The sequence below is a fragment of the Microtus oregoni genome, unplaced genomic scaffold, assembly GCF_018167655.1.
Source record: "Microtus oregoni isolate MIOR12 unplaced genomic scaffold, Mior012 000054F_ref0000373, whole genome shotgun sequence".
Classification (NCBI taxonomy): Eukaryota; Metazoa; Chordata; class Mammalia; order Rodentia; family Cricetidae; genus Microtus; species Microtus oregoni.
Window position 1 is genome coordinate 12,225,917 of NW_024543830.1, and position 12,044 is coordinate 12,237,960.

The 12,044-nt window shown below is 49.9% G+C and overlaps 1 protein-coding gene across 1 annotated transcript; it reads right to left on the reverse strand.

Annotated features, from left to right (window-relative positions):
- Positions 1-5,527: 5,527 nt before the first annotated feature.
- Tafa3 (TAFA chemokine like family member 3) lies at positions 5,528-9,524 on the reverse strand. Its single transcript, XM_041638281.1, has 4 exons — positions 9,410-9,524; positions 8,499-8,648; positions 7,558-7,682; positions 5,528-5,589 (listed from the first exon to the last, which is right to left on the reverse strand). The coding sequence occupies exons 1-4, from the start codon at positions 9,522-9,524 to the stop codon at positions 5,578-5,580; spliced, it is 402 nt and encodes a 133-aa protein (XP_041494215.1). The 3' UTR covers positions 5,528-5,577.
- Positions 9,525-12,044: the final 2,520 nt, after the last annotated feature.

Consider the following 12,044-nt stretch of genomic DNA (forward strand, 5'->3'; position numbering starts at 1 on the left):
TCGATGTCGACCTGTGGCCTGCATATGCGCACATTCCACACACAAATCAATGAACTGGGAAATGCGATCAACTAAAGCACGTGTAGGTGCCTCCAGCCTCTCCGTCCAGGCAAGACTGGCAATGATGAGTCTCATCCTCACTTTGATACAGCTGAGGTTATCCTTTAGGAATCCGCCTGAGAGCAGTGACACAGCTGTTTCCCTTCAGGTAATACAAAAAAAAAAAAAAAAAACTCTGCAGAAACATTCAGCAGCTAGATCGAGATTATTATATTGTTTTTAACTTAAAAAGGTTTACTTCTTAGATTTTATTTATTTTATGTGTATGAGTGCTTTGCCTCGAGGTATGTGTGTGCACAGTCTGCGTACCTCGTAGTTAGAGGGCAGAAGAGGGCCTCAGATCCCCTGGAACTAGAGTTATAGATGTTCGTGGACTCCATGTAAGCGCTGAGAATTGAACGTCCTCAAGAGCCACTCCAACTCTCCCTTGCTGAGCCGGCGCTTCCGCCCCTTGCTTTGTTTGTTTTGTTTTGTTCTGAGACAGGCTGGATTGAAACTCGGTACATAATCCAGGCTAGTCTTCAATTCATAGAACTCGTCCTGCCCCAACCCTTGCCCTGCGCCCACCCCCACCTGGGAGGCAGAGGCAGACAGATCTCTGAGTTCGAGGCCAGCCCTGTCTATAGCACGAGTTCCAGGACAGCCAGGGCTACACAGAAGAAACCTGTCTCAAGAAAACAACAAAAGAAAAGAAAAGAAACAAAAACCCAGAAGCAGTAACAACAAATGAACAACTCAGAGTTGGACTGTCTGCCCGTCTGTGCTTAGGACAGACCAGGATGCTTGGCCGGGGCATTGTGTGTGTCATGTCAGACAACAAGAGCCATTTTCATGGTAATGGCTTTGATGCTGTGGAGGAGGATAAAGGGAATCTCTGCCCTCAGGAGTGGTTTGAAAAGTTCTCTGGTCCTCTGTATGCTCAGCCCACGTGTCTACTCCAAATACATTTACAGCCACACAGGTCCCATAGCTGCTGGCCTGTGCCCATCCCACACTCACGCTTGGTGACAAATCACATCCCAAGGACTGACTTCAAGGACCAGCTAGCTACTCACGCTCACCCATCTCAACCACACGGGTGGAGTGGGAGTGTATACTGTGTGCTGGACTGTGAACAGCCAGTGTGCCCTAGCCTCCGTCAGTGTCAAGGCTGAGCTCGTTTCTATACATTCTGAGCATCATGCTCAATTGAGGGCATGGAGATGCCAAACTCCACAGATACAGAAATGCCAGTTGCACACATACCTGCACAACCCTATCTTTACACAAGGGTGCATGTGCAGTTATCTTGCTGAAGTTCAAATATAGTAGCTGCATGAACTGGGGAAGGAGTAACTGAACTGATGTGAACCCTGATGCATCTGAGTGGCGTCATCTGCCCCGGGCCTTTCCCTTGGACTGCCTTAGGCTTTATGTCTCTGGGTTTTGTTGTTGTTAGATATCACAAGAGACACTGAAAAGGATTTAAGGGTACATGGGCACAGGATCAAAAGAAAAAACAAAGCTCCCTGGTGTGGGAGTCCCCTCTGTGTGCTGTGCTTAGCATTAATGAATGAAGAAACTGCCTTGGCCTGTTGATAGGGCAGAACTTAGGTAGGCAGAGAAGACGAACTGAATGCTGGGAGGAAGAAGGGTGGAGTAAGGGAAATGCCATGGATCCTCTGCCTGAGACAGACGCCAATTAGAATCTTTGCGGTAAACCACTGCCATGTGGCAATATACAAATTAATAGAAATGGGTTAAGTTAATATAAGAGTTAGCCAATAAGAAGTTAGAGCTAATGGGCCAAGCCGTGATTTAATTAATACAGTATCTGTGTGGTTATTTCGGTTCTGGGCAGCCGAACTGAACAAGCGGCCCCCTCCTACAGCTCCCCAAATACAGGACTCAAATGCAGTCATCAGTTTCTAGATTGCAAGGGTACACTTTTATTTTTTTATTTATTTGTTTATTTATTTATTTGGTTTTTCGAGACAGGGTTTCTCTGTGGCTTTGGAGCCTGTTGTGGAACTAGCTCTGTAGACCAGAGCTGGTCTCGAACTCACAGAGATCCGCCTGCCTCTACCTCCCGAGTGCTGGGATTAAAGGCGTGTGCCACCATCGCCTGGCTGAGGGTACACTTTTAAAAGGCTACAGTAAAACACATTGCAAAGACTGACAAAAATTTTCCACGGAATTTATTTTCATTTTGAGAGTCCTGTGGTCTCTTCCCAATGACTCATGTATGTTGTCACAGCACAAAGATAGTCATAGCCAGTAGTAAGCAAATAAGCCTAGCCTATGCTTCAATAACATTCATTTGCAAAAAAAAAAAAAAAAAAAAAAAAACCATGTGCTTTGCACAGGACATAAAGAACCTGGGAGCCCCAAGATGGCGTCACAGTGCCACAGGCTTCCCATTCTCTTTCGGTTGTTCTTGTTTTTCTTTTGACAGGGTCCCTGTGTGGTCCAGACTGGCCTTTATCTCCCCATCCTCCTGTTTCGGCTTCCTAAGTGCTAGGGTCGTAGGTATGCACCACCATGCCCAGTTTGCCAAGGACTGACAGGGCTGCATGCTGCCTCGTCCAGAAAGGACCAAGATCCGTTCTTCTCCAGGCGACATCAGTCTTGTTCAATTTTGTTCTGTGGTTTGAAGTCCTGAAGTGGTGATGTTCACCCCGCCCCCTTCCTCCCTCTGTGTATTTCCTCTACCTGTTCCCATTCCTCTTCCCTTTCCTCTCCCCTCTACTGCTTGCCCTCACCGCTTTGGGTGATTCTAGAGTGGGACTCTCACCCTGTCTTCCTTCTCAGTCCCCATCTATTCCAGGGTACAAAATGAGATACATAATGGTGGAAAGAACTCAGCGTTGCTTCGCTGGGCAGGGCATGCCATCAGCTTGTTGTGTGACTGCGTGTGACCGAATTACTTAACCTTTCTGAACTCCTCTCTCCTCGGCTGGCAAATGAAAGGGTTGGCAAGCTGGCTTCTCAAACGCCTCGCAACTGTAATTCTGTGGTTTTAGGGAGCTGCGGTCTCAGTGCTGTGGAGCTGTCTGGGGTTATTAGCCAGAATGTCACTCACAGACTTTAATGAAACTGCCAGGAGGCCAGCAGTCATCAGGTACGTGATTTAAAGTTGTCAACTTCCCTAAGGCCTGTGGAGCTGAGGGTCTCAGGGTTCCGGCGAACTTCAGAGGCTCTGAGGTGCCTTCACCAAAGAGGGAGAAAATGGACTCCAGGAACCTCATGGTCCGAGGACACTCATTTATTTCTAAACTGTCATTTGGATAGCTACAAGACACAGACTGATTTGGACTCGGTTGGATACAGAATTTTGGGGAGCTCGAGGTAGGGAGGCAGAACAGTTTCTCTTCTTTGCCAGACCTTCTTATGGGGTATTCTCCTGGTCATACATAGACGCCTCAGAGTTTACCAAATAAACTCAACCTCATGGCCAGGTCAGGAGCAGGGAAGGCCTGGAGGACTTTACACAATGAATTGGGGACCGAGGGAGGTACAGAATCAGGACACTAAGGCAGGTGGGGGCTGCGGGAGGCTGGTAGCTCTCAGCTCACGTGGATGGCACAGCTGGTGGGGTGGGGAGAAGCAAGAGGGGGACACTGTCCAGGAAGGAGGGGCAAGAGAGCCCCCCTTTTCTTCCAGCATTCTGCCGCTGGGCTCCAAAGCAGCCTGCAGAACCTGTCTTCCCACCTCCAGGAAAGCAGGCTTTCCTGTCTGCTCCGCCAAAGCTGTCTCATTTGTAACCTGAATAATTCACTCGCCCATCTCTCCCTGAGCATTAGGAGAAAAACAAAGCCAGCCCTCGCCCTGTGCTCAGGTTTCCAGGGCCCAGAGGGCAAGCCAGGAGGCTGAGAGGCCGTCCCAGGCCTTCAGCTGTCCCTTGGGTGTCAGGGGTGACAAACACCTGAAATGGGTCACGAGGTGTTTCTTCCACCCTAGAGCTAAAGGTGGCGTTGACAGTTCTGCAATGTTTTTAAAACACAACGAGACAAAACAAAGGATATGTCACAAAGACTCAATGTGGTCCGCAGAATATAGCAGATTCATCTACCGGCTCTTTCCAGAAAATATTTGCCAACCCCTCCTCCTACCCTCCGACCTCCACTCTTCAGTGTGGAAGGAGACTGTGACAGCCTTTGACCTCTCCATGGGCGCCCTAGCCTGTGGCCCTGCTGTACGCAGAGACTGTTAGAGGCCTGCCTTAACATTACCGCTCATCTCATTTAGCAAAAACAAAAATAAGCCCCAAGATGGGGTGATATCAGAGTCTTAGTCAAATGCTTAGGGAGATAGGGGAAGCTAAGACTCCATCCCAAACTATCCCTGATTTGCCTTCTCAGGAATGGGGCATCGTCCAGGCTGGTCTCTAACACACCCTACTCCCTAAGGCCTTGATGAGGAGTGTAAGCCAGGATGCTACTCCCAAGCCATCTATCAGGCCAACCTGAAGACCTTCAACTTTGAGATGTACTCTGCCTAACTCGCTCCTTTCCAGGTACCTATCTAGGGAGATGGCTGAGGCTCTCAGAAGAGAAATGCCAGAGGGCAATGGGATGCCAGCTCACAGTGCTCCAGCTGCAACTGGGCCGAGTGACCTCTGGGCTATCATGGGAACTTTTTGGATCTGGGGCACTGAGATGTAGCCCCACTCTGCAGTGTGTAGGGATTCTGGATTTTTGTGGATGGGAGATCAAAGTCCCATCTCCCAGAAACATGCTGCTGCTATCTAGACAGTGTTTGCAGGGTTCCACTCTCTACAGTAAATTACCATGAAGATAGCCTGGAATCTCAGCATTTGAGTTTTGGAAACTCGAACTGTGAGATCTTGGACAAACCATCACATCCCTCTGTGACTCAGTTTCCTCATCCACTAAAACAAGCAAAAACAAAACCAAAAACCACATGAAGTTCAGGTGGGGACGGTCCCGAGGACCTGTCCATCCCTCAGACAACAAAGGGTGTGAGCCACACACCCTGCCTCTACAGAGCTGGGCTAAGGAGTTGTTGGACCTCATCTCTACTTTCCAGCACTGTCAAAAGAGATTACCCTGGCTTGGCATCAGAGGACAGTGTCTCCTTTAACATCTTAGCATCTTGTTGGGGATGCAGGACTTCATGACTTTGTGTCTTGTGATCAGGAGACAGTCAAAGATCAATGAGACTCTCATCCACCCATCCCCACCATACCCATGGTAGGTAGCTCAGAGGCCATGGTACCACACACTTTAAACTGTTTGATGTCTGTCATCCACTCCCTAACTTGACAAGATATTCCTTAAGGACAGGATTACGGGTGTCTACCTTTGTTCATAAAAGAGCATATATCTCAAGTATGTGACCGAAGATATAGCATTTCTGCTAAGCAGTTTGACTAACTTGCCAGTCTGACGTCACATGGAACTACATGTCTGTGTAAATGAGTCCTCACATCTGCTGGCTGGTGTGACCAGAAGCCATTCTTCAATCCAGACAATCAAGACAATCCAGACTGTCCTGTCTAAGCCATGACCCCGAGGGTTATCGTGTGACCTAGAAAGCAAGTGGTTAGAAGGTTAGAGAAATCAACAGAGAGTCAGCCTTTGTAGCATGCCAGAGAGCACTGGGTCATGCAAATCACTTAGAGGTCACTGCTGCTGGTCTCCTAAAGCCGTCCAAGCTGGACACGGTGGCCTGGTGGGCCATGCTGACATCAGTTGCACAAACGTCACCACTGTTTGCTTCTGAGTCACTACACAAATTGCAAAGGTTGTGATCTACCTTTTAGGCTACAAACCCTACCCTGTAACAGTATGGCAAATGTCCCAAGGTCTGTGATGGGTCCCACTTTGCAAGTCTTGATAAGCATCTCAGAATGTCTGTCTCCCTTTGCTGCCTATAGACAGGCTTTCCAGCCTTCTAATCAGCCAAACCCTCTTCTTTTCTTTCTTTCTTTCTTTCTTTCTTTCTTTCTTCTTTCTTTCTTTCTTTCTCTATTTATTTATTTATTTACTTTTAATTAAAAAATTTTTTGTATGCCAGTGCTCTGTCTGCTTGTATGTCAGAAGAAGGCACCAGACCCAACTTTATAGATGGCCGTGAGTCATCATGTGGTTGCTGGGAACTGAACTTAGGAACTGTGGAAGACTAGCCAGTTCTTTTAACCACTGGGCCAGCTCTCCAGCCCCTCTTTCTTTTTTTTTTTTTTTTAAGTTTTGTGTTATTGATATTGTATCTGAATGAACGTCTGTGCACCACATGTGTGCCTGGTGCCTAGGGAGGCCACTTAAAAGTATTGGATCCTTTAGGATTGAGTTATAGATAGTTGTGAGCTGCCGTGCGGGTGCTAGGAATTAACTTTGGTCCTCTGCAAGAGTGTTCTTAACCAATGAGCCATCTCTCCAGCCCCCAAACTGTCTCTTGCTGTAGCTAGCTACCAGTGTTGTGTGTGCTATGATACCCCCCCCCCTCTTTTCTCAGAATCCTAGAACCTGTTTTTGCTTCTGTTTGTTAACCTTCTTGCTGTGCACGATGGGGACAGGGTCAGAGACGCTGCCTTGGCCTGTCACTCATTTGCACAGACGACGATGACAACGACATGCAACTAATTAGCCGAGGCACACATGGAACTGCTAAAGAGTTTGATTAAATTTTAATTGCCCCCCTGTTTTGTGGGGCAGGCAGCGAGCCATGGTGATAATAATCTTCTTGGGTGCTGTCACTGAGGACAGATCAATTTGACCAGAGGAGGGTAGGTAGGAACTGCGGGGAGTTAATAGCCGTAAGAATAGTGTAAGTGACAGGGGACACTCTGCGGTAGAGGTGGTAGGCAGAGTGGTTACAGGGTCTGGAATTCAGATATTAGGAAAACTTCCTCCCTGAGTGGCCTAGGTAATTTCCTAGGTCTCCACTTTTTTCTCCCTTAGGTTTTCTTTCTTTCTTTCTTTCTTTCTTTCTTTCTCTCTTTTTTCTTTCTTTCTTTTTTAAGACAGGTATATGTAGCCCAGGCTAGCTTTGAACCCCTGACCTTCATGCTGAGTGCTAAGATTACAGATGTGTGCCACTAGGACCTGCTCTACTTTTTTTTTTTTTTTGAGACAGGTTTTCTCCGTAGCTTTTGGTTCCTGTCCTGGAACTAGCTCTTGTAGACCAGGCTGGCCTCGAACTCACAGAGATCCGCCTGCCTCTGCCTTCCGAGTGCTGGAATTAAAGGTGTGCGCCACCACTGCCCGGCCTCTACTTTCTTTTTAAAGACCTGATATTTTCTAGTAGTAAACCCATGCTAAGCAAAGAGGAGAAAACCAAGGCAGGCAGAACGTCAGCTTTGCCAATAAGGGCAAACCACACCCTTGGCAGCAGTGCCTGGAGTGGAGACAGACTCAGGAGACTGTCTGGAAAGCGTTCTTGTGGGTCACATGCCCATCTCATGGCGTTGCCATCCTGGCCCTCCAGGACTTAGCCCCTGTGCTACTCCAGGTGAAAGGGGAACGGGAGGGGAGGATGAAGCACCCGCTTCAATACCTTGGTGGTTTTGACCTTGTGTCCACTGCTGCAGCTCCACCCTGACAGGTCCGGGAGCACCTTGCACTCCTCCCCCAGCAGGCAGGGTTCCATCTGACACCACCACTTCTGCAAGACGATGGCAGCTGTGGGGCAGGAGGCAGGTGAGGCTCTACACTCTGGGAGCACAGCACAGCTAGCCCGGGAATGGGGCGTAGCTGCCTACGTAGCTTGAGCTTGGATGGCCACCTTTCCTTCTCTTCCCCCTAACCTGAGCTGTCCAAGGGGGCAGCATTGTACTTAGGCTGAGGGCTGGGGACTACCCCAATCAACTTCATCACTGCCTCACACCCAAAAGGCAGAAGGACACCAAGCTGGGAGGCAGGTGATGCTGACTCTGAGGCAGCTGTCCTTAGCAGAGAGGTACCACCATCAGTGCTCTCCTTAGTGCATACAAACTGCTGTCCAAGCCACGTCCAGGAGTGGAGAAGCTGGCATGCGTGCTAGCGAGGGTAAGCATGGTGATCCAGACGCTGTCAGAGCATGGGAAAGCAGGTGTGGGCAGAAAAGAGGGAACGTGGGTGTACAATGTGAGGGATCACATGTGACCCCAAGGAGAAGGCAAAGGTAGGCTAGGAATAAGAGGGGGCTTGTAGAAGAGGACCTCTCTGGAGGAAGATGTGGGCCAAGGAACTAGTGTGCGGGAATGCATCCCTGTACGTGTGAACCAGGTGGCAGGTGTGTGTGGCCTGTAACCAGAGCTTTCTTCCTCTAGGACACAGGGCGGGTCATGTCTGCCCTCTCCTCCAAGACGATCTCCATTACTGGAGACTGATAAGGTAAACCCCAAGATGGCTATGAAACTGGATCCTCAGCAGATGGGGAGGCCTAAACAGACTTTCTTATCTCTGCTCTGGGCCTCCTTACCCACCTGGCTGCGCAGGGCCTGGCCATACACTCACCGTCCACGCAGGAGGGCTTTGCCCTTGTAGTGCCCGCCACCTGGCCAGAGAGGCAGGCACACTTGACCGTCTGGGAGCGCTCCTCGATGCGGTTGCGGTTGCAGCAGCGATGCGCGGAGATCACCTCACAGGTGCCCTGCTTTACCAGGACTGAATGGGCCAGCCGGGGAAGAAAGGTCAGGAGACCCAGGCCTCCAACCTGCTCTCCTCCCTCCCACCCGGCTGCAGGTTCCCAATTTCTCCTCCTAGGTCATTTAAGAGATACCCAGAGCTGGGGATGCAACTCAGTGGTAGTGTTTCCTAGCACAGAGGCGCGGGCTCAGTTCATACTTTCAACATGCACACATACAGAGAGACAGACGAGAGAGAGAGAGAGAGAGAGAGAGAGAGAGAGAGAGAGATCTAAAGGTAAAAGAGAGAAGAGCAGATGAAACCTTTGCGTTACCTCCCTACCCCACCCCACCCCGCTGAGGCCACACTCACGACTCTTTGGACTCTTTGAAAGCTGGAGTTACACACCAGCCCCCACCTTCCACTTTCTCAGGGTGAGGGCAAGGGCCCCAGGGCTTACAATGCGTGGGGGAGGATCATCCGCTTACAGAGGCTTTAGCCATCCCAGAAGGAAAACCCCAGAATTAGGCCAGGAGACTAGACTTAAGCCTCCACCGAGGGCCTCTCACTGTAGAGCACCTTCCCCCTGGAAAGGATAGTACCAATGTGTCTACCCAGGCCTTCTCTGGACTGGGCCGCAAGAAGAGGGCAGTTTCCTGGGCGGTGGCCAGAGGAGTCACCTCTGCAAAGTTTACTCTGCCCCAGAGATCTGCCTGCTTTGTGGGGTGGGTTGGAGTGCCTTCTAGCTCTCCAGATGTCCTAGGAAAGTCCTCTCTAGTCTCTCACCACCTTCCCCAAACCTGTGGCTGTGGGAGGCTGCAAGGAAGCAGAGGCCAGCCGTGTCCACAGCCAGGCCAGGCACAGCGCTAGCACCCAGCTGCCTGGGCTCCAGTTGCTCGTGGTCCGCTCACTCATCCTGTGGAGAGAAGTACATACCCCGCTTAGCTCAGGGCAGACGGTCCCCTGCCCTCAGGTTCAGCCCCTTCTCTGTGCCCTGCTCTAGAAGCCCCAAGGTTAAACAGAATGCATACCTTGTCCCCAGGCAGCTTGCAGCCAGGAACAATGCCACTGTCTCTGACGAGTGATACAGAAGGACCAGGGGACAGGAAGGCAGGGCCTGTGAAGGAGATATTTAAGAGATTTTACAGAGCGAACTAAAGGGCTGTGCCATGTGGGAGACAACATGCTGACTCCCACTTTTTGAGCTCTCCATCCAGACACCTCACTGTGTGCTCTTGACTGCATTCCGCAGCACAAAGGATTGCCATTGCCCGTGTTACAAATAAAACTCAAAAAGTTTGGCTATGACCCCCACAGGTGTCAGCAGAGGAGCTGAGGACACTGTGGAGAATCTGAAAATGCGTTCCCTCCAAATTGCTGGGAATACAGAACAGAACACAACACAACCAAAACCATCCAAGACCTCTGCAATGACGTGTGCGGTAGACTCTAGTGAGAATCCAGCCTTATGGGGGCAGGGGGAGCAACAAGCAGGAGGTGTGTACACACAAGGCAGGGCGTGTTTTACTTAATATGTACACATCATGTCCGGAAAGTGTATATTGTTTGCCATTAAAAAGGGAAATTGTTTCTTGTCTAGAAGATAGAAGTAGGAGGAAGAATTATTTTTTTCCCACCAATTTCTTTCTTTTTATGTATTTGAGTTTCAAATCGTGGGACTGTAGCAGCAGTGCAATTCAATCTGATCATGATTTAAATTTTTGAAAGAAAGAAAGAGAGAGGGGTAGATGCATGTAATCCTAGCACTTCAGAGGCAGCAGCAGCAAGAGGGATCATTGGTAGTGTGAGGCCAGCCTGGTTTACACGGTGAACTCCAAGCTAGCCAGGGCTAAATAGGAAGATCCCATCTCCAACAAACGAAAGCAAAACACGGGGCTGAGGGGGATGGCTCAGTGAGTAAGAGGACTTGCTGAGCAAATGTGAGAATAGCAACACAGATGTAAAAATCTAGACGATGTAAAAAGATCGCTGGATCACTGGACAGCCTAGTGATAGATTCAGGGAAAAGACCCCGTCTAAAGCGAGTAAGGTGGAGAGTAGCAAGGCAGGAGGCGTCTGCTAGACAGCTTCCCCTGGCCTTCACGTGGGTGCACATACTGAACTAAATAAAGGAAAGAAGGAAGAGACAAACCTAGGCTAGAAGTTAAATGTTTTGCCCGAGGTTGACGGCATGTGAACTTGGGACCCAGAAGTCTACCTTAGGCTCATTGCTCTCTTCCTCCTTTCTCCTGGGAACCAAAGAGGACCTCAGACATCTATATCAGAGGGTGCGAAAAAACCAGAGAGAAACCAGGGAAACGGAAGCACAAAGGCGCTGGGAGAAACTAGCCACAGATGAGGACAGGAAGAACCCCAGGAGGAGGTCAAGGGTTGGCCTAGATTACTGGCCCCTGCAAGCGCCAGCTCAGACTGGGAATACCAGGGGCCAGACCAAGAGACATAGCTGCTCCCTTGGAGGGGATGTCCTCTCCTCGAGTCCCATCTCCAGCTGTCTCACTTACCGTTCATGGAGTCTTTAGGCTTCTGTCTGTGCATCTGCTGGTCTCAGATTCATTCCACCTGGATAAGTAGGGAGCAATTTGGAGGTAAATTCAGAACAGAGAGAGTCCAGGCCCCTGCAGAAGCTAAGAGAAAGCTTGGACTTGGATGAGAATAAGGGAATGGGATGGACAGCTTAGGCTGTTCCTGTGACAACGGCGGTCATTTCTGCTCTGGGGATCTGTCCCTACTCCCCTGCCCTCCTCCCCCAGACTTTGGAAAGCTGAGGGGGAGGTGACCCTGAAACAAGAGGCTGGGTTTTCTTTTTCCCAGGAGTGAAGCAGAGTTGAGAGGCCATAAGGATCTGGGCTGTCACCTCTCTGGTCTTGGGACAGAGATAGGGCAGAGACACATACAGACTCTGATAGCTTTGTCTCCCCTGGGGGAGAATCCCGAGGTCTTCAAATTCCCCTTGCCTCCACCTCCAACCCATCATGAGCTTCCTGGACTCTTCTGGAGCTGGCTTAATTCTACAACTGTCCTTCCAGTGGGCTAGCCTAGTGGTGCAACAGGTCTTGGCTTCAGTGCACAGCCCACAAGAGCTTCTCCATTCTCCCCCAAGATCCTGTCCTCGCTCAGTTTCCACTGAGAAGTAATACTGAAACACACAAGCTGCCGAGCTCTGGAAAGGCCCAGAGAGGGGAACGAGGGTGGTGGAGGGGGTGGGTGTGTTTCCACCCTTCTAGATTTTCCTCTTTTCTGAGTGGGTCTCCTCTTCCAGTCTGCCAGGTGGCAGGGAGGGGGGCTCATTTTGATCATTGCAAACGCCGTTCTTCTCCTGGTGACATCCTATGTCTGTCTGAGTGTTCCCAGGGTCCCATCTAACTCAGCATTTCTCCTAGGTACTCCAATGCTCAGAGAACTTGGGGAGATGGG